At 41.5% G+C, this 26,916-nt stretch overlaps 1 protein-coding gene across 1 annotated transcript in view; it reads left to right on the forward strand.

Moving 5' to 3' along the window:
• Positions 1–26,916, forward strand: part of pkd1a (polycystic kidney disease 1a) — a 59,673-nt gene that overhangs the window by 21,598 nt on the left and 11,159 nt on the right. Inside the window, exons 9-34 of the mRNA XM_057327412.1 lie at positions 49–263; positions 849–970; positions 2,065–2,215; positions 4,473–4,750; positions 5,465–6,229; positions 6,358–6,489; positions 6,893–7,068; positions 9,970–10,085; positions 10,169–13,818; positions 16,478–16,630; positions 17,142–17,282; positions 18,284–18,572; positions 18,668–18,884; positions 18,974–19,133; positions 19,236–19,394; positions 20,195–20,339; positions 20,718–21,428; positions 21,613–21,775; positions 22,150–22,411; positions 22,501–22,696; positions 22,964–23,134; positions 23,216–23,359; positions 23,448–23,655; positions 23,753–23,879; positions 24,251–24,367; positions 26,161–26,210. Coding sequence (XP_057183395.1) covers positions 49–263; positions 849–970; positions 2,065–2,215; positions 4,473–4,750; positions 5,465–6,229; positions 6,358–6,489; positions 6,893–7,068; positions 9,970–10,085; positions 10,169–13,818; positions 16,478–16,630; positions 17,142–17,282; positions 18,284–18,572; positions 18,668–18,884; positions 18,974–19,133; positions 19,236–19,394; positions 20,195–20,339; positions 20,718–21,428; positions 21,613–21,775; positions 22,150–22,411; positions 22,501–22,696; positions 22,964–23,134; positions 23,216–23,359; positions 23,448–23,655; positions 23,753–23,879; positions 24,251–24,367; positions 26,161–26,210 — 9,018 coding nt within the window. The remainder of the gene's footprint in view (positions 1–48; positions 264–848; positions 971–2,064; positions 2,216–4,472; positions 4,751–5,464; positions 6,230–6,357; positions 6,490–6,892; positions 7,069–9,969; positions 10,086–10,168; positions 13,819–16,477; positions 16,631–17,141; positions 17,283–18,283; positions 18,573–18,667; positions 18,885–18,973; positions 19,134–19,235; positions 19,395–20,194; positions 20,340–20,717; positions 21,429–21,612; positions 21,776–22,149; positions 22,412–22,500; positions 22,697–22,963; positions 23,135–23,215; positions 23,360–23,447; positions 23,656–23,752; positions 23,880–24,250; positions 24,368–26,160; positions 26,211–26,916) is intronic.

The following is a 26,916-nucleotide window of genomic DNA, read 5'->3' on the forward strand; positions in this document are numbered from 1 at the left end:
AGGTAATCGTCGGGCCAGAATGAAAATGTGATTTTGTGTTTGTTGAAGGGAGCGTGGCGTGTGGCTGGGTTTGAGTGACAAAAACTCTCCGCGTGTTCTGCGCTGGGTGGACGATTCTGAGGTCCAGTCGGGTGACGAGGGCGCGAGAGATCGGGCCAGTCTGCCGCCTGGAAACGTGTGTGTGTCACTGGACAGCGCCGGACAGCCCAGCGCCCACTCCTGCACCGCCCAGCGAGCTTTCGTCTGCCAGTTCACTCGCCAAGGTAAATCCATCTGTGCCAAAATACTCAACCACATCTCAGTGCAAGGCTGGAGCTATATTTCCATACTACGTATTATGTCAGATTAGATTTAGTGTGTTAAAAATGTGTGCCAAAGTTGCCCGCATGTTATACAGTACTCTTTCCAGTAAAAGTCCCATTTTGCACAAACTATATTTTGTTTAAAAGCCTGCTCTTAAAACTAAAGATTATATTAGGGATGCACCAATAAGATTTCTTTGCCCTTCGCATGTACTTTATATCTGATCTATTCACACAAAACACACACACACTAATCATACGGTTTCAACTGATAAATTCAGTAATGTGTGGTTTACTCGCCTGCGATTTATGATGCGTTTATGTTTGTCTGAGCATGTTCTTTTGCGTTGCTTTGAGAAAAACAAATTATTTGATAAGATTGGTAATGGACTTTGCCGATACGAAGAGCGTGTTCAGACTCTGAATTTATACCCGACGTGCACACACACATAGATTATGCAAACACAGATTTTGAAAATTGAATGCGTACACTTGATCAAATCTGATGATAGTTAATGATAAACACATGTCTGTGTCTGTCTGCAGTGCGAATCCCTGATGCAGGTGTTTATATGGTGGGCACAGCTGTGTTTAATACCCAGAATCCTTTGAGCAGCCCTGCAGTATCACACACATCTGTACTCAACACACCAGCCAAAGGAGTCGAGGTAAACACACACACACACACACACAAACACACACACACACTCACACACACTCTGAAGTTAAACATGTTATGGGTAAAATGCACAGAAACACAAAATACAATAGAATAATAGTTTAAATTCAGTAAATAATACAATTTGTAGTAAATTGAATCTGCCTTTAAGTGCTAAATGCAACCAGCTGGAAGTTAACTGGAAATTACAAAGTCATTTTTTTCTGTACAGTAGTACTAGGTTTTATGTATTGTAGTATACAATGTAAGTTTTCTTTTGCAAAAGTTTTTGTTTTTATGTAATAACATTTTTTTCCAATATAGTTTTCTGGTGTTTTTCAAAGTCATTTTATTACCATATGCAATTATATATTGACAAGTTGCAAAAAAGAGAGACCAGTCACAGTAATTATTTATTATAATATAGCAAGTTTTTTATTGTAATTGTATTAATATTTTTAATTGGTTTTTATATTTATATTTCATGTTAATTTTAGTTGTATTTTTATCAAATTTGTTACATGCTTTTCTTATTTATTTATTATATTGCTACATATAGTTTACATTTATTTCAGTTTTAGTTTTGGTTTTATTTATTTCAATTTTAGTGCTTCAAACTTATTTCAATTTATTTCTAAAGCAACATTCATCATTTTTATTTAGTTTAGTTATTCAAATAATATTTAGGCTTATTTTTATTTAAACATCAATTTGTTTATGTTTTTTTGTTTTAGTAAACTATAGACCACTTCACAAAATCTAAACGCTGGTCCAGAAGCATTTTTTTCCTCCCAATCTTTATTTTATAGTGAAATCTTTGATTACCTTTTTGATTCATTAATTCTAAACGTTTGTGCAGTGTTAAAAAACATGAAACGGGAAGTTCCTCTGGACCACCGTTGGACCAGCATTGTTTACGTATTGCGAGGGGGTCTGTAACAACCCTGGTTTTGATAGTGATGGATTCAATAAATTCCACTTAGAAAACATACACCGACACCAAACAAACGTTATGCAAATATACTGATTAATGTATAAACAAACTTGAGTTTCACTGGTTCATTTGCGATTACTTATTTACCCGTTTGTGTGTGTGTATTGTAGCTGTTGCTCTTCCCCGGTCTGAGTTTCGTGTATGGAGGTCGGCTGTCGTCTCTAGAGATGATCACTCAGACACTGACCTCACACACACAGCTGCGCTTTCAGGTGTACCGACCGCAGTGCCCCAGATTCACACCACGGCCCCTGCTGCCAGGTAACACACACAAACACACACACAAACAGAGGGTATCCACAACAGACACGCTGCATACTTAAAACGTTTAATTCTGCGGGAGTTTGACCAGGAGAAGCAGAGCACCAGACATGATGCGGATGAGAAATTACAAGGAATGAGAATGAGAGAATGCTCTGTTGACTCTGATAATAACACAGAGAGCGAGAACGAGAGAAAGCGAGGCATCGAGGTCGCTTTCTCATGCATGACCAGCTTCCAGAGTGGTTACCCACAGTCCCCTGCATCTTCTTGTTGATCGATAACATCATGAGCGAGCAATCGATTACACACAGAGAAGAACAGCACTGACACAAGCGAAAATATTAGTATTAGAAAGAGACAATATTAGCATTATTGTTACAATAAAGAGACTATATTAGTATTATTTATTACAATAGAGACAATATATGTATTATTTATTACAATAAAGAGACTATATTAGTATTATTTATTACAATAGAGACAATATATGTATTATTTATTACAATAAAGAGAGTATATTAGTATTATTATTACAATAAAGAGACTATAATAGTATTATTTATTACAATAGAGACAATACAAGTATTATTTACTACAATAAAGATAGTATATTAGTATTATTATTACAATAAAGAGAGTATATTAGTATTATTTTTTATGGTAAAGTAACAATGTTATTATTATTATTTGTTGCGATAAAGAGACAATATTAGTATTATTTACTATGATAATAGCATCGTTTATTGTGATAACGTGATGCTTGTTTTCAATAAAGTGACAATATAAATATTATTTCATACAATAAAGAGATGATATTTGTATTATTTATTACAATAAAGAGATAATATTAGTGTTATGTATTGGTTTATTAGGATTATTTATTGGTTATTATTTAAAGGTTTTTATCATAGATACATCTGGCCAGGGCTGGACAAAATCACGAAAGAGCCGGAAAACCCGGAACGCAATCACACACGGATGGAACCGACAGGCCGCTTTTTTGTCCTAGTCCAGCCCTGCATCTGGCATGCTTTGCTAAAGAAACAAGTGACAATTTATGCATAACAGCTCGACGTAATAAAATCTGTTTTATTTTGAGGTTTGGTGAAGGCATGTAAATGTGGAGATTATTAGTAACACAAATCATGGATTTTGAGTCCGTGGGAACTGTATCTCACATCCAGTCAGTTTTTGTATTTAATATCTCCAGATGACTGAACCGGGCCCAGTAAACCCAAATGTTTTCTCAACCATCACATGGAGATGATCTGTCTGTCAGCATCTCTGTCTCTCTTTTCCCCGTTGTCTACTAAAGGAGACTTTTAAAGGAGTTTTAGCCAAAAACCTGTAAAAACAAAATACTTAATAATTAAACACAATAAGCACAGTAATGATAGTCCATGCATATTATGTGCTAGTGTCATACTACAATTCTTCGGAAGTTGTACATCAGCAATATTTATATCACTCAAATCTGTTGCATCCCAAATGAGTTTTCAATTTTGAGTAAACTGTCCTTATCTTACAAAACTTAACCATGATTTAACTATATTACCCATGTTTTTTTATTTGTAGTAAAATCAACCACACAACTATGGTTTTGCTACAGAAACTATGCAGTTTGTAATAAAACTTTGTTCATGTAAATAATAAAAATAATCCACATGATTACCAAACTTCTACTATAATAAAACCATGATTCATTTTCCTTTAGGATTTATAAAGTATTTATTTAAGCATAATGCAATAATTTCGGTACCCCGACGATATCTGCGAACACCTATCGTCATGGCCATGGGCTTGTCTGATGGCTTGATTGTTTGTCATGCAAGTACGGACTGGCAGATAGAGCTCTGATATACACAAACAACAAACGAACGAATGCATTAGCAGTTCTGAAGAAGATTAATGGGCGAATGCCGTTCATAAACGTAGTTTTATATTAAATCAGATGTGAAAATGGTTCTGGTCTGTTTTCTCCTGCCAGTCAAGATCATTTATTTGAGTTTGGCTTCAAGACGCATGTCAACATGCTGGAGGAGCAACGCTTGATCTGTTCAATCGGGATGCTCTATGACTACTCACAAAAACTGGGTGATTTAGACATCTAAAATATGGTTAATATGATCAAGAGATGAACTTTACTTGTACCTTTTTAACATGTGTCACTAGCACAAAAGTATGCAGTTTTTAAAAAAAGAAACTACAGATAAATACATTTCTTTAATTTCCCGTCTTTGACCTCCTGTTTCAGGTTGTGGTGACCTTTGCGCCCCCATTACCGTTTGCCAGTCTCCAGATGACTGGATCAACGACACAACCATCCCTCCAACATCTACATCATGCCCAGCGGGACGCCAGTACTGCCCGTATGCTGAGCAGTGTTTGCCCCTGGCCAGCCCGTGTCAAACCTCGGCCTGTGTCAACTGCTCCGGTGTCGACCCTCTGCCTGCCGGGACCCAGTACCCCGATTACAGCCTGGTTGGGGAGGTGATTTTTAGCCTACCGCCCGGACCACCCACTCATGTCCTGGTGAGTCAGAGCCAATCAAAATAAGTATGTATGGAGAGGTACTGCAACAACATTTTTCACAGTTTTCATTGTACCATTTTTTTGCTAGACATGATCCAGAAACAAGTCATTTTTCTGGTCTCACTGAAAGCAAAAATGTGGAAATTTACAGCCAGTCTGAACATTTTCATGGGCAATATACAATACATTTACAGTATGTGGAGCGCATCATTGAGATTTCACTGCTGAAAAAGATTATATATATTTTATATAAAAATAAATAATATGAATTTAATTAAATAATAATAAAAATCAAGAATAACAATTATATTAATAACCACAATAATAATATTATAATAATATATATTCTTTTTGTTCTTGAGACATTTAACAAAATTCCACAAACGAAAGAATCATATTCATTTTTAATAGCATGAGCATGAATAACTGATGACAGAATTTTGATCCCTTTTAGCATTGCCAGTGCAAAGTTTTCTCCCCAGCACTGGTTGAGTTTTACAAAGTTTTACAAAATACATTACCAACAAATCACAAAAAGTACATACAGTAGAGACACACACACATGCATTATGTCATACGTTTAGTGTGCACATAAAAATGCCCCAAATTGGCACAGCAAGACCTTGACAGACAGCTCTAGAAATTGCAACAATAAGAGATGTTTCACTTTATTCATGTGCTTCCTTTCTAATTGTGCCTCCATTGTTCACTTAGGTCCGGGAGGAATTAGAGGACCTGTTGGTTGCCCCCGGCGACTTCCTCGCCCTCCAGCACGATGCTGGCCGATCAGGGCTTCTCCGGTGCTCATCGGACCCCTCATCACCGTGGAAACCGAACATCCTCATCCAAAACCACTCTGACTGGTGGGATGCTAATAAGACTCTAGAGATGATTGCGGAAAGAAGCTGGGACGAGAGTTTGGTGTGCCAGGTGAGAGTGCTCTACGTGGGACAGAACGACACCAAACTGCACGGTCAGTTTCTTCGCTCTGGCCTCCCGCAGCCCGGCGACTACAGTTTGGAAGTCACGTCCAACGATCAAGATTTTCCCGTTGCCGCTTCCTGTCCGATCCACGTCGTCCCGCCTCTGGGCCTCACCATGGTCCATCCGACCAATCACAACGGCACGGTGTACTTCCTCCCCAATCAGTCGTGGATTCTCGTGAAGGTCCGCTCTCAGCACAGCGTTCTGATTGGACGGCAGGGCAGCAACGCAACGGCACCCTTTTACAGCTTCTGTCCCCAGAACTTGGTGGCGAAAGTGGCTGAGTGCAGGCAGACCGACCCGTACAACGACACCATGTTCGCGTGGGTCGACCTCCAGCTCGGGTCCACGCCAGGGCTGACCAACGTGGTGCTCCGCGCCCACAGCGAAGTTACCGAAGATGTGCTCCAAGTTCAGGCAAGGGTTCAAGAGCCTCTTGGAGGGCTGGTCATCCAACCTCATCCCGCTCAACGAGTCCTCATGGAGTCCGTAGTGGTATGTGGTCTACTTTTTCTGCTGAAAATGGTTTTAAAAATGGTTTGCTAGTCTTTACCTTACCTGCCTGGCCAAGCTTTGGTTTAATGGTTTAATATTCATGTCTATTCATATTTCATATTTTTCAGAGTTATACGGCGTCTGTAGAGGGAGGTACGGATCCGTCCTTCAGATGGACAGTGGATGATAAGCCGTACTTTACGTATTACAACAGCGTGCTGAACATCATCTACCAGAACGCGGCGATGTACAAACTCACGGTGACTCATTTTCATAAACCTCAATAGGCCGACGTTCTGCGCTTGTTAAATCCTTGAGGGATTCTTTGAAATGGCTTAAATTGTCTGAACAGTTCATTTGAACCATTTTCATGGGTCTCGCTTTGGAATCTGATAATGGCTTTATGTGCTTGAAGATGAACAAAAACATTTTGTTCACAAATCTGTCACCTAAACTAAAAGCCATTTTCAGATTCCAAAGTGAGACCCATAAAACACAACCAGGAACATTTCTCAAGACAAACTTTTAAATTCTTTATAAGTTTGTTCATATTGTAGATGGATGGATGAATGTAAAGGTTTTCCAAATCAATCCAAAACGTGGAAAACAGCAGGTCAGCTTTGTCAGAGAAGCTCATCTACTGACCCGTGTCTCATCTCCTAGGTGACAGCTATGAACCAAGTCAGCGTGTTGACCGAATATTTCAACGTGACAGTGGACCGCATGAACCCGATGACTGATTGTACCGTCCACGGAGTCCCTGAAATCGTGCGGCAGGGGTCTCCTCTGAACCTCACAGCATATGTGGTGGTTGATGAGGCTGTGGACGTCAATTTCTGGTAGGTTTTGTCTTGCAGAGCTCTGATTTACACTGTTAAAAGTCTTTCCGTGGTTGACCCAGATGCCACCGTGAAGGTTGAGTTGTAATACCGCTTGCCATATCGTCTGATAATCTGAAATATTTTTCCACAACAATATGTGAAGGCCCCCTCACTCGCAGTTTCTATCCAATACATTAATATACGGCTTGACATGACTGGTGTATACGATGTACAGTGTATTTGTTATAAAAAATCGAAATGCTAAGAAATGTTTTGATATTTTTAATACAACAATACAATACAACGTTTATTTATTTAGCACATTTAAAACAACCAAAGTCGGTCAAAGTGCTGTATCGGGTATGCAAGACAATAATGGTCAATAAGATTAACTATGAAACACACGGTAAAATGGTTTTAAATGGCTTTAGCTTATTTTAAAGCTTGCTTTGTGTTATTTTTTATCATTTTAATTCATCTTGAGGCCTCCATGAATGTTTGTTGAGGCCTCCTGGTTAAGAAATATGTATATTGTATATGTATATTTGTTATGAAAAACACTTTGAAATATTTCGATTTCCTAAATTGTTTTAGCTTATTTTAAAAGCTCACCCAAAAAAATGAGAATTCTGTCATCATATAATCAACCTCTTGTCGCAGTGGTGGACTGGGAGTAAAAAGTGGCGCTGGACTTCTTCAGCAGGAGCGGCCCACAAAACCCAGCTCGCAACATAACATAACATAACACAACAACGCACTGATGCACAAACCATTCTATAGCACTATAATTCATAAATGTAAATGTTTATTAAGACCTTTCATGCTACCTTGCAAAGTAAATAAAACATTAAACAGTAAAGGCCAGTACAGTCTAAGCAACAAACAGGAATCAAAATGACATAAAAGCCTGCCTAAACATGTACATTTAATATAAAGTATTTATTGTAATATAAGGCAATGTATTTAACCTGACCATGACATGGTGTGACTAGACTTTGCAAAATCAACAATATACAAGTAAGTGTAGGAGATGGAAGGTGGGACATTCGCAAGCACAAACATACGCTCTTTTGTCGGCTGTGTCGCTGTTTCAAACCTGTATGACTTTCTTTCTTCCACAGAACAAAAAAGAAGATATTTTGAAGAATGTTGTAACCGAACAACGGCGATACCCATTGGCTTGCATTGGTTTTGTGTCCATATCATGCAAGTGAATGGGTACTGCGGTTGTTCGGTTACCAACATTCTTCAAAAGACTGAGTTAATGATGATCTCTTAAATTTTTTGTTTTTACTTATTTTGTATTATTTTGAGTCCTCCATGAAAGTTTGTTGAGGCCTACTGGTTGAAAAGCACTTCAAATTAACCTAAATAAAACGACAACATTTACTTTCCTTATGCATGTTCTTTAACATTAACATACAGTAGGCCATGTTATTCTGAAAAAGACATTTAACAAAATAACTTGCTGTACTATCACAGCTTCAAGTCTGGCTTCATTCTGCTATGTAACGTCCACTTTTAACAATCCGAACAGTTCCTGATGGGTGAAGTCGAGTTCCACCCTACGTTTTTTTGGTTGAGTATTCTGTTTCACTTAAAAAATGGTCACGTTGCGGAAGTGCATTACTATTTTTCCCTCCTGGAATCGATTTCGGAGAGATGACTTTCCACATTCCATTCTCTCTCTCTCACTCTCTTTCTACCTCTGACTCTCACTTTTCTCTCCATTCCTCCTGCACACACAGACAAACAGTCTGTGGTTAGTTCAGATTGCTGACAAAGATTTTCCCTTCGACGCTGTGAATAGAAGGATTCCCAAACTTTCCATTCCATCCCCTCCCGCCGCCTCCAGAAGCCTTCTGAGATGTCTACTTAAGTTATTTATTTATTTTTTCTTTAATGCCTTTCAAGAAAGATTTACTGCTTGCTCAGTTTTGTCCTGATTACCCCTCCGCACGTTTTATCTTCCGCTCGCCACTTGTGGACCCGATCTCCCTTTAGGCTCCATTGACAGAGAGAAAGAGTGAATGAGCCACAGATAGAGAGAGAGATGAAGGTGTATAGCTGAGGGGGTGATTCGACAGCGGTTCCACCTCTCCTCCCTCTGCGTTGAGTCAGAGATGGAGAGATTTGCAAGAGGGCATTTATTCTCTCCGGCTAAAAATATCTTCAAAACAAGACTGTCACTTCGCTCTCAGTGAGTCCTGTGGCACTGCAAGAAACTCAAAGTGTTTTCTTCTTCAGTCCCTTTACACAGCAGCTTTGTCTTTACACTCAGCAATTAAAAAAATTCCTTTAGCTCAGTTGGTAGAACATTGGTGTACTTTGGAGCAGTTGTGGCCTAATGGTTAGAGAGTCGGACTCGTGACCAGAAGGTTGCCGGTTCGATTCCCAGGGCCGGCGGGTAACAACTGAGGTGCCCTTGAGCAAGGCACCTTACCCCTACTTGCTCCCCGGGCGCTGCAGTGATAGCTGCCCACTGCCCCGGGGGTACGTGTGTTCACTACTCTCTGGATGGGTTAAATGCAGAGGTCACATTTCGTTGCCTTGTACCTTCGTACATGTGCAATGACAATAAATTGAATCTAAATCTAAAATCTAAAAAAAAATCTATATGTTGACTTTGAATGGACTGCAAGTTGCTTTGGATAAAAGCGCATTGGACAATTGTGTATTAATGGAAAATGGCAGAGCCGTTTATAGAGAGAGTCGCGACAATGGAAGTTCAAAATATTTGCGTGTCAAGTGATTTATGGAGCATTTAGATAGTTCCAAGAAGTTATGTTTACTCTATAAATGCTGTATTTCTTAAAAAAAATTATTCATTAAATGACTTCTTTAAATGGGTTAAAAGTTCGTCACATCGGTCTGTTTAGCTGTTTGTGTTTTGATGGTTTTCATGCTTTTGTGTCACAGGTGGTGGTTTGGAGATCGAGGGAACCATACACGTCAGTTTAAACCCCCTTATGATCAACCTTCTAGCAACCAGGTGTTGCTTTGTGACGATGTACAATATGTTTATACCCAGCCAGGTAAAACGTAACTTTGAGCAGCCACGTGTGTCCTGACTGTTGATGCATTTTAATGATTATTTGTTCCGTTCTTGTTTTCACAGGGGAGTACACCCTCATATTCTTCGCTTCAAACCGCTTTGAGAACAGGACTTGTAAAGTTGACGTCTACGTCTTCAGCATTCTGACAGACGTGCAGATCGAGACGGACCCGCTACTTCTACGCACTGGAAAACCTGGTGAATTCGAGGCCCACCCCTTACCGTCTCCCTACGGTATCATCTACACCTGGAACTTTGGCGATAACTCTAGTCTACAGGAGGGGCGCGAGCGCAGGGTTCCTCACTCGTACGCTTACAGCGGCGTCTACACCATCTGCGTCAACATCAACAACACCATCAGCTGGTTGGACACTTGCGCTGAAATTATTGTGTATGAGGATGTTGGCGGCTTGAAGGTGATGTCATCTGCCCCCACGGAGCGCAACACTCCAACTGTTGTCACGGTGAGTCTGGAAGCGGGCAACAATGTAAACTGGACATTTGACATGGGGGATGGAACCATACGTACGGGTGTGGAACCACGAGTCGAATATACATACAGGAAAGATGGAAACTACACCGTGAATGTTACGGCGATGAACGCAGTGAGCGTACAGTGGCTAACTATTCCAGTTGAGGTGTTTGTGCTACAACTGCTAGCTCTAGAACCGGATGTGTGCGTTCAAGAAAACAAAGAGATCAACTTTCATGCATTTGTGTCGGGGAACGCGTCAGGACATCAGTATGTTTGGAGTTTCGGGGATGGAAGCCCCAACGAGACTCACTTTGGAACCCCAGAAGTAAAACACACGTACGTTAAGTGTGGCGAGTACCATCTTTCCCTGGACATGTCAAGTGAAGCTAACAAGGCTCATTTTTTCAGAAGGATCTGTGTGCAACCTGAGGTCGCAAAAGTGTTCTTGTCTACTCTGAGCAAACATGTGAAACTTGGAGAGGAGAGCAGATTTATTGCAACAGCTTTCCCGGAATTTAACTACACATACCTATGGGACTTTGAAATACATGACTCCAGACATTCAGTTCGAGGTGGTGAGGTGATGGATTTTACTTTCAAGAGTCCTGGACAATATCTGGTAACGGTTTCCGTCTTCAACAACATCTCCTGTAGCAACAACTCTGTTTTAATCGAGGTACAGCAACCTGTTGTCTTTCTGCTGATAAATCATAATGGAGATAAAGGAAACAGTCTGGCCTTACATCAAGAATACACGTTCACTGTGACTTCAAACTCTTCAAATGCTGTCTATATCTGGGACTTTGGAGATGGGACTCAAATTAATGGGACAAATGTATCACACATCTACAGTTCTTCAGGAAACATCAACATCTGCGTTACAGGCAAGAATAAAGTGAGCGAAACGAAAAGTGAGATATCCGTGATGGTCTTGGCGCCCATTCAAGGACTGTCCATAAATGCTAGCCATGTAAATGTTCCTATAAACACTTCAGTCCACTTCGAGGCGCACTTTGACCAAGGGGATGACATACGGTACTCTTGGATTCTTTGTGACCGGTGCACATCTATACAAGGCAGTCACACCATGTTCTACACATTTCGTTCAGTTGGGACTTTCAACGTCATAGTAACTGCGGAGAATGATATTAGCACCGCTCAAGCTAGCATTTACATCTTTGTGCAGCGTGAGTTGGAGGGTTTGCAGATAGTGGCCAATGATCTCAGCGAAGGATGCTGTTTCGCAACCAATCGTGTCCTTCACCTGCAAGCCTCATTGAAAGAGGGCACCAACATGACCTTCATCTGGAACTATCAGAGGGAACACGAGAACCATGACCACAACATCACAGGAAAGTCCATTGAGCTTAATTTTTCCACCCCTGGTCCTTGTGAGGTGATCCTCAAGGCAACCAACTTGCTCGGCCAGCTGGCTGTAAACCGAACTATTGAGTTTCTGGAACCTGTGAAGGAGTTGCACCTTGAGTCTTTACCAAACTTTGCTGCAGTTAACGCCATAACAAACATGACAGCGTTTGTACGTTTTGGGACTGACCTACATTACAGGTGGTGGACAGATGGTGAGTTGTCAACGTTTGACATGCCTACCGTAATGCAGTGTTTTAAAAGTGTAGGTCTGAAACTGGTGAAAGTGGAAGCTTTTAACAAAGTCAGCTCAGAAACGGTCTTAAAGTGGATCAACATTCAAGAACCAATATCAGGAATATACCTTAATGCCACAAATGTGACTGAGCAGAACTTTGTCGCATCAGGGGTCAACGTTTTCATGTATGGAAAAACGGAGACAGGGTCCAACATTTCATGGGAGTGGCTGTTGCCGGATGGTACAAAATCGAATCATCGCTCCACCTCCTACATCTTCTCCAAACCTGGAATCTACACTGCTGCTTTGAATGCCACAAATGACATCAGTGGAGAACTAGCATCTCGTGACTTTACAGTACAAGACCGTATCCAGGGTCTGGAGCTAAAGGCCAGTAAACAAATTGCTGCAGTTGGAGAGAATGTGGAGTTTACCATATCCATCTCATCTGGAACATCTGTTAACTTCATCCTGAGCATCAGCGGAGATGCAACTGTCGTTCTGCACAATCAAACATATGTCCACCAGTTCACCAGTGTGTCCAAGTACTATGTGAATCTTACGGCCCACAATGAGGTGAGTGCGGAGCGAATAACTCTGCACATTGAAGTAATGGAACCTGTTACCAAACTGACTATACTGGACTGCTGCGATGCTGCCATACCCGTAGGAGTCACTCGGCCTTACGTAGCATACACACCGACACGTGAGCCGCTGACCTTCCTGTGGACCTTCGACCTTCATTTTGGCCCCAAGACTCAAATGGTTGGCAAATCAGTGACGTACGGTCCAGAAAAACCAGGTAATCTTACTATATTCCTGAGAGCGTTCAATTCCCTCAACGGTCTAAATGTGACCAAGGTTCTACGAGTTCAGAACGGTATCAAATCAGCCTTTTTGGATGCTCAGCCAAGCGACACTTTCATAAACAAGACTGTCAGCTTCCATGCGGGTGTCACCCCCCCTTCCACTCCTGCATCTTATATGTGGGACTTTGGGGATGGTACCTCTCCCTCCATCACAATGACACCTTCCATTAGCCACATCTACTATCTGCCCGGTCACTATCTGGCGCGAGTAAATGTCAGTAACCTGGTCAGCTGGGCCACGGCACAGGCCGAGATCAACATCTCTGTGTTGAAGTGTGACGAACCAGAAGTTCAGATATTTCAAGCTCCACGCCTTGCCGTCTGGCGTCACCAGCCTACCTTGGTGGAGGCAAATGTGAACTTGAAGGGCTGTGCTCTATATGGAATAAAGTCCGTTTGGGAGATCTTCACATCGCCTCGCTGTCAGGATGATGGTAAAGGCCCAAGACCCTCTAAGGTCCGTCTCCCAACAGAAGTCAACGTCCACAGGCTCCAACTTTCAGTGCCCAAAATGTCCATTTCTGCTGGCAACTACACTCTAGTTTTTTCTCTGTCCTATGAGGGAGTTCCACTCAGGAAGGCAGCCTGTCTGCAGCTGTCAGTCATGTCCAAAAAGTTGGTGCCCATCATTGAAGGTGGCACGTACCGTGTCTTGTCCAAAACTCAGGATCTCCATTTGAGTGCTGAGCAGTCCTATGATCCCAATCTAGATCCGGAGAACCAATCCCTTCTCTACTACCACTGGGAATGTGTAAGCACCTCTAAGGTAATCAATTCTATATGATTTACTGTATATACTACATAATATACACAGTAGGTAGGCAACCAGAACTTGTTATTGATTTTAGGATTACTTTTTAACTTTGTTATTCAAGGCATTGTGGCTCAAGACAGATAAAATACTACAAATTCAGATTATTGCACCAGATTGTTCAGTATATGACTGCAGTGTGAACAGAACAAACTGAGATCGGGTAAATGGACTTGAATCTATAATGATGGGTGGGTCACTAAGTAGTAAGTCGCTGGTTTGTTTATATTTACTGTGTGTTGTTGCTGTAAAATTAAGTACTTGCTTGAGAATTTTAGGCATAAGAGAAAGGCCTATTTAGAGTAATATTAATGGATTCTTTATCTTATTATGGTTCATAATTATTTATGTCCATTTCCACTAAATTATGCAATCGAGTAATCTTGGTGTTAAAACATCAATAATTATTATGAATGTTTTTAACCTTCAAATATTAAAAAGCAGATTAGTTTTCTTTATAAATCGCTAAAGTGAATCATGAATCAGGGTAGTAAAAATGCCAAGACAAATGTCAGCCTAAATGCTTAGCATGCTGAAAGATGATTTTAGCATGCTAAGGAGTTTAAGATTAAAGACTTGTTTTAATGCCCAAGTGACCAGAAAATATCATGTCTCATATTTACCTCAAGTGCCACTTTTTGTCAGAGATTTGTCAGGTTTGAGAACAAACTGTGTTTCTTGTGTTCCTCTATGGAGAATGATCTGTGTAATTTAAGGCAAAATAAACTTAAAATGTTTGAGAATTTACCAGATGTGAGAGCATGCTAGTCGTAGTCGTATTGTGTCATTTGTTGTTTTTCGCTGTTAGGTTTCAAGTTTGTGTCGGATTTAAATATGAGCAACTCAGTCAAACATGTCAACATGATGTGTATTTGAGATCAGGGTTATTGTAACTAACAGAGATACAGAAATAAATCCTGTCAGGTTCGTGTATTTTAAGCTACAGTGGCCCCAAAAGTATTTGGATGGTTAAAGAGAGCATTGAAAATGAAAATTCTGTCACATTTATTCACACTCATATCATTACAAACCTGTATGACTTTTTTCTTCTGCAGAACACAAAAGAAGTTATTTTGAAGAATGTTGGTAACCAAACAACACTGAGCCCTATAGACTTCCATTGTATGGACATTTCTCAAAATATCTTATTTTATGTTTCACTGAAGAAAGAGTCACATACAGGTTTTGAGCCACATGAGGGTGAATAAATGATGAATGATTAGAACTTTTTATTTTTGGGTGTACTGTCCCTTTAAGGCACATAAGGTCATCACTTCATTAAAGCCACAATATGGAATATTTGGACTGCTAGATGGCGCACTTTCGAAACAACAACAAAAGGCGAAGCTAAATGATAGCGCTGCAGTGATAGCTGCCCACTGCTCCGGGGGTACGTGTGTTCACCACTTGCTGTGCGTGTGTTCACTACTCTCTGGATGGGTTAAATGCAGAGGTCACATTTCGTTGCCTTGTACTTGTACATGTGCAATGACAATAAATTGAATCTAAATCTAAAAAAAAAAAATTCTAAATGACGTTATGTAGGAGAGTAGAATTATGGGACATGTCGTTTTCACCATCCAGAGGCGTAGGGAGATCGCCCATCATGTTCACGGACGAGGTAATGAATGAATTTTATTTTATGTCATCGTAATGAATTAGCTTGCAAGAAACGTGGAATGTAATGCTACGTTAGCCCGCGACTGATATTGGACTTTGTCAATTGATTTGGTAGCGTAATGCTACACAGTTTTACGTGTTTAAAACATTCATACAGTCGTCGTTTATAAAGTAAATTGGAATGAACCCACAGCATTTACAAGTAACATTATTGGCTACATATTTTTGTGCGACATATGCTGTTTCATAGGGTAACTGCATTCATAACTGTTCAAATAATCTCTGCATGAGTATTTCGTGTACAGTAAAACAAATGTGCTTTCCTGTCTATTAAAACACATGCGAGAGCGGAGTCTCTGTCGAGTCCAAGTTGGTCGCGAAGCTCTCTCCATTTAGAAAACGCCACGCCGATATTAATCTTTGTTTTATTTCTTTGTTTGTCCATAATCCTGCTTGCCTCATTTGGCCTACGTTTACGCTTTTTTGGGTTTCCTTTACTCGCCAAAGAGTAATCGTGATCCATAATAACAGAACAACAAATGCTGCGTCCCACATGCTGTATAACCACTTCCACATTTGCGTGTTGCCATAGTTTCTGCAACCGGAAACTGAGGGTAGTGCGGAGCAGCGGATATTAAGTCATTTCTCTGGATTTGCACATTCTTGGGAACATTTGGGATAATGTAAATACACAACTGCATGAAATATATCACACTGTGCAAGTGATTTTTGGATATTTCATAACAAAATTCTTCCATATTGTGGCTTTAAGCGCAGTTTAAGCAATACATTCTGACAGTTATTCGCGTTCAGTAGCTGTTTTTTTTCTGGCAAGTTTCTCCTAAAGATGATCAGTCATGGTGATTAGATAACAAAACAACTACATTGAATTATAGCCAGACTGTGAACAGATGTTTGATGGATATGCTGTTGTCTGCCTGTCAGCTGTATTTAATAAAACAAAACTGATTTAACTCTTCACAACACCCCACAGGGCCCAGCTCACTGCTCTACTCTCAGTTTCGGGCTGGGTCCAAGCGACCCGGTTCTGGGCATCTCTGGCTCCGAGCTGGAGGTGGATGTTGAGTACACCTTCCGTCTGACTGTCAGCAAAGAGGGCATGACCCCAGAATCCACAACTCAGACCGTGAGTGGGAAAGTGTTTCTATCATCACCAGCTCAGTTTCTTAAACCAATTTTTGATATAAACTCATTATTTATGCCAAAGTATGGTTCAGCATGTTTTCTTTTAGCTATAAAAAGGACAGCTAGATAATTGAAAAGATAATTAACTTGCTTTTAACCCTCTTCTGACACTTACGTTTCTAAGCTGAATACCCCAAAAAATGTATAAAACGAATTCATGACTGAATCAAAAAGCTTGTGCTTTATTAGCACAGATGCAATAGGGAATATTTCCTCGGTGCAATAAAATTTCAGACCGACTGATATAACTTTAAAGTGTAATTAAAGTGCATCGGGGACCATGATGAAACCAATGAATAACTCCGTTGACCATCCGAGTTCTCGATGTTCAAGAAGAAAATTTATTGTTTCTGTTACGGTCAGAGATTCTCTCATTCGTTTTCATGGTCAGAAAACATCGCTTGTTAAGTTTAAACTTCCAATAAAGTGACTTTTCTGTGTTTTGGTCGCAGGTGTGGGTACAGAGCGGTCGGATTCCGATGGTGTCGCTGGAGTGTGTGTCGTGCAAAGCTCAATCTCGCTATGAGATCAGTCAGAACTCTTATGTTTACCTGGCTGGCACCTGCAGCAATTGTCACGGCTCATATCGAGGGGTGAGAGATGCATCGATTCCGAGTTTTCCCATAATATACAATGTCATGAATCATAGAGAACATTGTAGCCTTCTGTGGTATGAAATGAAAATGTAACTTAGATTCTTAAAAAAAATCTATTTTTAGCTTCAGACCCGTTTGCCTTTTTTTGCAAAACATAAAAGAAGATATTTTGAAGAACGTTGATAACCAAATAACCCATTGTAAAGACATTTTTCAAAATATCTTCTTTTGTGTTTCACAGGTTTTGAACAACATGAGAGTGATTAAATGATGACAGAATTGTTATTTTCGGGTGAACCATCCCTTTATGTCAATTATATGATGTCCTATCACAGGTGTACTAAGAATAACATTACCCGAATGTGTTAAAAATGACATATATGGGTTTTGTGAGTCACCCGAAAGTTATTTATTGAAGGAAACATGCCGTCATAACTCATTGAGGAGAGTCTCACTTTAAAAAAAAGATGATGTTATCTAGAGAGAGCGACGGCTCATTTTCAGGAGGTCCCTCTCACACCCTGGCTTTTTTCCAGCCTGCTTTCTCATAATGTTTAGACGAAGACTGAAGTAATGTTGTGTTTATAAATCCAGAGTGGCCGTGCAGAGTGATGTCATGATCATGATGTGATGTGTTCCACTGCATTAGCCGTTATCGGCGTGCCAAACCTTGTTAAGAACACACTGTCACGCATTAGTGATCAAGCAATGGAACGCTCACTGCGCTCACCCCTCGAGGCTCGGTCCCATAAGACAGAGACAGTAAATATTATGGCGAATCTGGGATGCTTATATAGCTGTTCAAACATGCAGGTCTGAGGTCAGTTGAGGGCCGCTGAAAACCACCTCCAAGCGGACTGCTGACATTTTGTATAGTTAACTTATAGATCATGTTAACATTGTAAAATATTGCCATACTCCATATAATAATTATACATTTTTTGAAATGACACATGGAACACCAATCGCATATTCACCTTCTCTGTCGACACTCTTAGCGCTGGACGGCGATGACCGGTCGGAATGAAATGCTAGATTTGGATCCGAACACGACCACCACGGGCAGCGACAGCATGCATTTGGTGCTGAGGCAGGGCATCCTCCGCGATGGCGACTCCTACATATTCAGCCTCCACGTGAAGGATGATAGTATGGACCGGGAGGGCGTGGCTTACATCGAACTCCACCCCAATCTTCCTCCAGCTGGAGGGGCGTGTTCTCTGTGGGCGGAAGGGGAGGGGCCTCAGGTGCGCACGCTGGTGGAAAGAGTTCACTTCAATTGCTCAGGTGAGGAGAGGCCAATTGGTTGCCATGCCTTCATAGCTTATTTACATAATACAATTGCTAAATAAAGGTACTAAGACAACGTTTTTCATTTTCAGGTTATGCTGATTTGGATGTTCTGGAGTCTCCTCTGGTTTATAGTCTGTTGGTGATGCGCTGTGCAAATCTGTACTGCGAGGAGTTCTGTGTGTATAAAGGCACGAGTCCAGAACATTCTGCGTTCCTGCCCCCTGGCTTCAGCTTGGCCCAGTACAGGGTGACTGCTTTAGTCATGGTGGAAGACCACCAGGGAGCGTCTGCCATGGCCCTTAATATGTAAGAGACTACTATTGTTTTATACCCTGGTGTTGTCAGAAGTGACTCCTGAAGTGTTTAACTTCATGTTTTGGGGTTGTGTGGGACAGGTCGATGGAGGTGTTCCTGCCAAAGGTTCCTAAAGGTTACGATAGTCTTCCTCACTGGTTGAGTAACGTGACGGACTCCACCCTGAGAGAGCTGCTGCGACAGGGAGACTCGCAGAGAGTACGGGAACTCTCGCTGGCTCTCATCACTGTTCTAAATGAGGTGAGACCATTCGTCCATCTACTCATCCATTCACCTGTCTTTCAATCATTTGTCCCTCCGTTCATCCATCCTCTCTATCTGCTCTTCTGTGTGTGTGTGTAGTATGAGCAGGGTGTGTCCCGCAGACGTGAACGTGTGTCGAAGGCAGAGCGTCAGTACAGAGTGAGCATCAGAGCAAACATCACCAGAGCGCTGACATCACTGGATCTGATTACTGTCAACGACATCCAACAGACATCAGCGGCGCTCGCACAGTGCACGGTGAGAGAGTTGTTACCATCACACGAGAAAACAGAAAGTTGTTACCGTCACAGAGAAGAGAGAGGCGTTACCAGCAAAGAGAAAAGAGAGATGTTATAGCACATTAGAGAAGAGAAAGTTGTTACCATCACAGAGAAGAGAGAGGTTTTACCAACGCATTAGATGAGAAAGAGATGTTACCATCACATTAGATGAGAGAGATGTTACCATCACAGTAGAGAAGAGAAAGTTGTTACCATCACAGAGAAGAGAGAGGTTTTACCAAAGCATTAGATGAGAAACAGATGTTACCATCACATTAGATGAGAGAGATGTTACCATCACATGAGAGAAGATAAAGAGGTGTTATTGTGACATTAGAGAAGTTAGAAAGATCACACTAGAGAATGAGAAATGATACCATCGCATTAGAAAATAGTGAGATGTTACCATCACAGTAGAGAAGACCAAGATGTTACATTTAGGTTAGAGAAGACAGAGGGTACCATCACTTTAGACAAGAGAGAGTTGTTACCATCACATTAGATGAGAGAGATGTGCCCATCACATTAGAGAAAAGAGAGAGTTGATACCATCACATTAGATGAGAGAGATGTAACCATCACATTAGAGAAAGAAGGAGTTTTACCATCACTTTATATATGACAGATGTTTGAGGTGTTACTATCACATTAGAGAACATAAAGGTAGAGATATGTTACCATCACACTGTGAACATGGCTAGAGCTGAGCTGAAATATAAAACAGATGAATTGAGAGTTTATAAAAAGTTTTAATAAAGTCACTGTTTGTGTTTGTAGGCTGTGAGTCGAGAGTTTATGTGTGAGGAGTGTCAAAACAGCACTCTGGATAAACTTGAGTCGATGTTAGAGATACTACAGACAGACACTAAACAGGGTACAGTGACCCCTACTGAGATAGCAGACAACATTCTCAATATCATGGGTAAGTCACAAACACACTCCATTTATATGCATGTGCGTTAAGCTTTCAGAGATTTTAGATTGAATCATCTGTTTCACAGTCATGTTACGCTCAAGTACACAAACGCCCGAAGAGCGCACAGACTGAAAATAACACTTGTCTCTATTTTTTCACTAAATCATCTAAACTAAATGTACACCTGGAATTTGGAAATGTTACCATAAAAAGCAAAAGCACTTTAAACATTGACATTGCATTGGCATTTTTTACATAGTCTGGAAAAATGGATGTTTGCATGTCACGTTGGACAGTGGATGTTCTTGTTCTTTTCCTAAATGGATGTTCTTGATTTCAGTATTAAACTAATCCGTAACTTAAACCTTCATCTTCTCTCCTCAGGTGACCTGATCCATCAGGTGAGCCAGGTAGCATCCTCTCCTCTTCCGGAGGCTGAAGACCGCGGCAACTCCCAACAGCCTCAGTTTCTTTCAGAAGAGCAGCATCACTCACTGCGGGTGGCCGCTAAAGCATACACCCTCTCCTCTGAGCTCATGAGAATCCTCATGCTCGGCCGCGTCCTCAACGAAGAGGCCCTAATGTTCCGCGGGGCCGAGATCGCCGCTGCCGGCAAACGCGCCGACCCGCAGAGCCTCCTCTGCTACGGAGAGTGCAACGTACCTGAGTGGCGCAGTTTCTCCATCCCTCGGGCATTTAACGCCAGTTTAGGACGGGCGGCAGGAGGCGTGCTGCGGCAGGGGGCCGGCAGCGAGGATGGAATCGTTCAGCTGCTGTTCCAAGTAGAGCCGAATCCATTTCCATTCAATTACGTAGCAAATTACACCGTGTCTACAGAGGTGGCATCCATGGAGTTCCGCACGGTGAACGGCACGCAGATTCCAATCTCAGATTTGGATGAAAGTCAGGCGATAACGGTTTCTGTTAATAATGGGAGTGCAGCCGGGATGAGCGGAAACGTAATAGAGGGCGTCTTGCCGCCCGCGGGAGCCGAAAACATCAGTCACTGCAATTATGTTATCGTAAGGGTGAGCACCGGGAATACCAACAGACAGGCCGGGATTTACATCCAGCTCAACTTCACGGTGTTAGACGGTAAGACAGCTGCACTGCCACCAGGGGGCGATACTCAGAAGAACAACAAATTTGTTTACACTGCACGCGATTTTGATTGTTCTTACTTACATTGAAAAATTTCTTAGAAGTGGTTCTCAATTTCTGTGTGTGTGAGTACATAAAAGAGTCTAAAATCTATTTCAATCCATCATGCCCTGCTTAGACTCTCCAGAGAGGTGGGAATTGGATCCATCGATCACAGCCTACCTGCACACCTCCGAGTGGCCCAATGAATTCAACAGCACCGACAGGAAGCACATCACACTCAATATGACACGGGGGCGGGACCTAGACCAACGGCGCTACACGTTCTTTTTGTCTCCGAAGTAAGAAAAATCTTGAATGTAGCTTTTAGTAACCACTTGAACTTTGCCTGCGCTTTATACGGTTTAAAAAAGCTGTAAAGGTTTTGAGTGGATGAGATGAGAGTTCATCTGTAATAAATGATGTGTCTGAATGCTGGCCGATCTTTTGCTTTCTATATGAACATTAACAGGCAAACGAATAACTACAGACTCGTGGTAAATTCATAAATATTAGTAATAAAGCTTCCATTTTTACTCGTTTTGCGTAGTACAAAGAGAGGATAAAAGACCCATTGCTTTTTGTAGTTGCCCATTTTATGAAAAATTGTAAAGGTACGTCCACACCAAAGATGATAACGATAACTACAATTGTACAATGTCGTTCTTTTCCTCAGTTCATACGACACCACGCGCGACCACTTCGTAAACGTGTCCACAGGGTGCGGTCCCAGCGACCCCAATCTGATCCGTGTGGAGGTGGCCGTGTTCACGTCTCTGTGTCAGTATTTCAGCGAGAGCGCCAAACAGTGGCGAACGGACGGCATGGTTCCGCTTCCGGAGACCAGCGCGGGCCGAGCCGTGTGTCTCACGCGCCACCTCACCTCCTTTGCCGCGAGCCTGTTCGTTCCACTCGATTCCATCTCCTTCATCATCCCTGTAAGTATCCGTTTTAAATGGACTTTAATGGAGTTTTCTAGGTTCTCCAGACTAGTTTGTAAATGTGATGGTGTGCATCTCGTTGACAGGAGCGTTCAGTCAATCACAATCTGGTGGTGGTTCTGGTGTGCGTGATCGGACTTCTGTGTTACGCCGTGGCCGGCGCTATAATGCGTAAGCTGGATGAAATGGACCTGAGGCGGGCTTCAGTGGTTCCGCTGTGCGGGCGGGACGGGCTCTACAAATACGAAATCCAGATCAAGACCGGCTGGGCATACGGAGCAGGTGAGATCAAGAATGTCCTGCGTCGGTTTTTATCTCCAATGTCTGAATCCACAATATCAGACGGATGTGGAGAAAAACTCATCCGAACAATTGCACCGCGGTGCAGGAAAACACAGACAACACAGAAGAAAGATCTAACAGAATTGTGGAATGTGGAGAGCTAATTTTCTCCCCTGGCTGGCGTCTCTGAGATTTCAATCTTTGATCTCACTACCCGCACACAAAGCCAATACTGTATTTCTTTGCTTTCAAACACTCTTTATCCAGGTACGACGGCACATGTTGGCATCAGTCTCCACGGCAGCGACAGCCACACCGGACACCGACATCTAGACTGCGTCGGAGCGTTCGCTCGTAACAGCCTGGACATCTTCCACATCGCCACGGATACCAGCCTGGGCAGCGTGCTCAAGATCCGCATGTGGCACGACAACAAAGGTACCCGACCGCGGAAGCTATGATGTATAACATAGAGCAAGACCGCCTGCAACCGTCTCACTATCTGTCTCTCTCTCTCAGGCCTCTCTCCTGCTTGGCTGCTCCAGTACATTCTAGCAAAGGATTTACAGACGGGCAGCAGTTATTTCTTCCTGGTTGAGGAATGGCTATCGGTTGATAATGAGAAAACAGACGGCAGGGTTGAGATAGAGGTGGAAGCATCAGGTGAGGTTTGACTTCTAACATGTTAAATAGTGCCAGTGTGAGCCACTTTCTGTCGTCTGACCTCTACACTTCCTGTGCGTCTCTGCAGAGGAGGCGGACCTGCGTCACTGGCCCCGCCTACTAACCTGGGAGCTGCAGAGGGCGGCGTGTGAGAGCCACGTGTGGCTGTCGCTATGGGAACGACCTACACGCAGTCCCTTCACGCGGCTACAGCGGGTGACCTGCTGCTCTGTGCTCATGCACCTCTGTATGCTCGCCAATGCCGTGTGGTTTGGTACAGTTGCTTACGGCAACAGGTAAAGCTACTTTTTACTTGTTTTATTCTAGTGTATGTAACATTTGCATATTTATTTTATTAAGCAATGCAATTGCATGTGTACATGTGTGTTATAGCTCTACGCCGGTGTCTACACAAGTCTCTTTAAATGCTGAGACTGTGTGGGCGGGGCTTGTGAGCTGTCTACTGGTCTATCCGTTCTACCTGCTCATATTCTTCCTCTTCAGACTCAGCCGCAGTAAGGTACATCTCACACACACACACACACACACAGGCTTTGGTTGACTATCCCCGTGGGGATGTTTTTATACTGTACAAACTGTATATTCTATCCCCTAACCCTATCCCTAAACCTAAAGATCATAGAACACTTTTTGCATTTTTAGATTTGTAAAAAACATTGTTCTGTACAATTTATTAGCTTTTTTGCCCCTGAGGACCTCAATTTTGGTCTCCACGGTGACACGAGTCCCCATGTGTTGGTGTGTATTCAGGTTTAGGTCCCCACCGGGATATACAAACATGAACACACACACACACACGCCTTCTGTAGACAGAAGCCCAAGGGCATTATTCATTGAAACGCTGTGGCTTTCTGTTTTTCTGTCCGCCAGGTCTCGGTGGAGCAACTGCCTCCTCAGGTGGACCAGGAGTCTTTAGAAATTGATGACTTCTTGGATAACTCAATGACAGGAAGCTCTTTTCTCATGTTAAATGGCATTCCTGGAGAGGTAAGCTGCTGGGTATTGGTCGGAGAAAAGTACAAAGCACATTGTTTTAGAGCACATTGGGCTGAAGAATATATCACTGTATATGTTGAAATGGGTTACATTGAACTATGGAATGATGATGTATATTATTATATTACAATATGTGTAATTAGTTTGTAAGCATAGGGTGTGTTTAATTGTCATGGAAAATGACAACAGGCAATATATAATATATATTAATGGCCCTAAAAATAAATGTGATCAATATTAAAGGGAAATTTCAGCCAAGAAACAAAATTTCCCCATGTTTTACTCACCCTCAAGGCATCCTAACTGAATATGACTTTCTTCTTGAAGAATAATGCAGTCGGAGTTATAATACCACGTGTCCTTTTACTTTCAAGTGTTAGAATGGGAGTGAATGGGGGACAATTTTTTTAAGCTCCAAAAAAGCATCCATCGATCAAAGAACGGCTCGACGGGGCTCTGTGGTCTTAACAAAGGTCTTCTGAAGTGAATCGATGCGTTTGTTTAAGAGAAATAGCCGTACTGAGAGCGCTGTTAACAATAATGTCTAGCTTCCGTTATCCCTCTGCGGAAGGAGCATGTTGAAAGTGATGAAGAAGTGGTCAGAAATGTGAAGAGGTGTGACTTGAATGTTATCTGTGGTGCAGCTACAGGTGTAGATGAGATCAAGCTGGTTTCCTGATCTGTGAGTACAGGCTGTGGCGAGGCGCGTGAGGTCGAACGAGGCGGTGAGGGTGTGGAAGTCAGAGGCATAGGGTTTCTCTAGGTGGATGTTGAAGGATGTTGATATATATTAATGACCCCAAAATATATATGATATATATTAATGGCCCTAAAAATCTATGTGCTTAATATTAATGGTCCAATAAGTATATGTGATATATATTAATGGTCCTAAAATATATATTATATATATTAACGGTCCTATATATATTTGATATATATTAATGACCCAAAATATATATGATAAATAGTCATGGCCCCAAAATATATATGATATATATTAATGCCCCTAAAAATCCATGTGCTAAATATTAATGGTCCAAAAAGTATATATGATATACCTTAATGGTCTTAAAAATATATGTGATATATATTAATGGTCCTAAAAATTGTCTTAATTTTTTTGTAAAAAAAATATTTCTGAAATTGTTGCGAAATATGGATACAAGCTGTAAGTGTTTAGGACACTGGCATGTTACATTGAACCCTTCTACACAGACTTTAATTCAGATGTATATTTATACAACGAGAAACCGCAATATATTTGCATTTAGATTGACAGAAACCCAGATGTGTTTTACATTGTCTGTCATACATTTTATCACGTGCAAATTGAAACGTGTATCGGTCACATTAGGTCAGCCTGCGTCAAATGTTTTTGTATGTTGCACATCTTTTCCACATTCAACCTTCAGTAGTGTTGTAGACGAAATCTAACGTTCTTTTATCATCCTCAAAGTCATAGTCAATATTTAAATGTGTTGTGGCACACAGAAGTACCGCCAACCGTCGCCGATGTCACATTTTCAACCAGTTTTCAGCTGCAAAACAAGATCAGAAACGGAATGAAAGTTGAGTTACAGCTGAAATGAGAAAGTCATTTGGATTGAAGCGGTGAGCTAAGTGCTGATGCCTCCCGATGTGAAGGACACATATATATATATATGAGCTGATATACCACAGCACAGTCTGAAACAAACACAGTCCTGAGGTGATTTGAGTACACTGTGTAAAAATCACAACATCTGCTCTCTCTCTCTCTCTCTCTCTCTCTCACACTACAGACATATTCGGAGGAGACCAACATCGACCTGCCTACTCCTTCTAGTAAAAGGTCAGATTATTTAAGGAATAGAGTTGAATAAAGAGAGACAGAGAATGAATGAAGTGAGTGAGTGAGTGAGTGAGTGAGTGAGTGAGTGAGTGAGTGAGCGAGCGAGCGAGTGAGTGAGTGAGCGAGTGAGTGAGTAAACGAACAGGTGAATGAATGATTGAATGGATGAATGAATGAATAAACAGGTAAATGAATGAAGGAACGAGCGAACAGGTAAATGAATTAATGGATGAATAAATAAACAGGTGAGTGAATGAATGAATAAAGAACAGATGAATGAATGAATGAACAGGTGAATTATTGAATGAATAAATAAACAGGTAAATAAATGAATGAACAAGCGAACAGGTGAATGAAAGAATAAATGAACAGGTGAATGAATGAATGAACCAACGAACGAACAGATAGATGAATGAACAAGGGAACAGGTGAATGAATAAATGAACAGGTGAATGAATGAATGAACCAACGAACGAACAGATAAATGAATGAACGAACGAACAGGTGAATGAATGAATGAACAAGCGAACAGGTGAATGAATGAATAAATGAACAGGTGAATGAATGAATGAACCAACGAACAAACAGATAAATGAATGAACGAACGAACAGGTGAATGAATGAATGAACAAGCGAACAGGTGAATGAATGAACGAACGAGCAGGTAAATGAACGAACAGGTGAATGAATGAATGAACGAACGATT

The sequence above is a fragment of the Triplophysa rosa genome, unplaced genomic scaffold (genome assembly GCF_024868665.1).
Source record: "Triplophysa rosa unplaced genomic scaffold, Trosa_1v2 scaffold22_ERROPOS151950, whole genome shotgun sequence".
NCBI classification, from domain to species: domain Eukaryota; kingdom Metazoa; phylum Chordata; class Actinopteri; order Cypriniformes; family Nemacheilidae; genus Triplophysa; species Triplophysa rosa.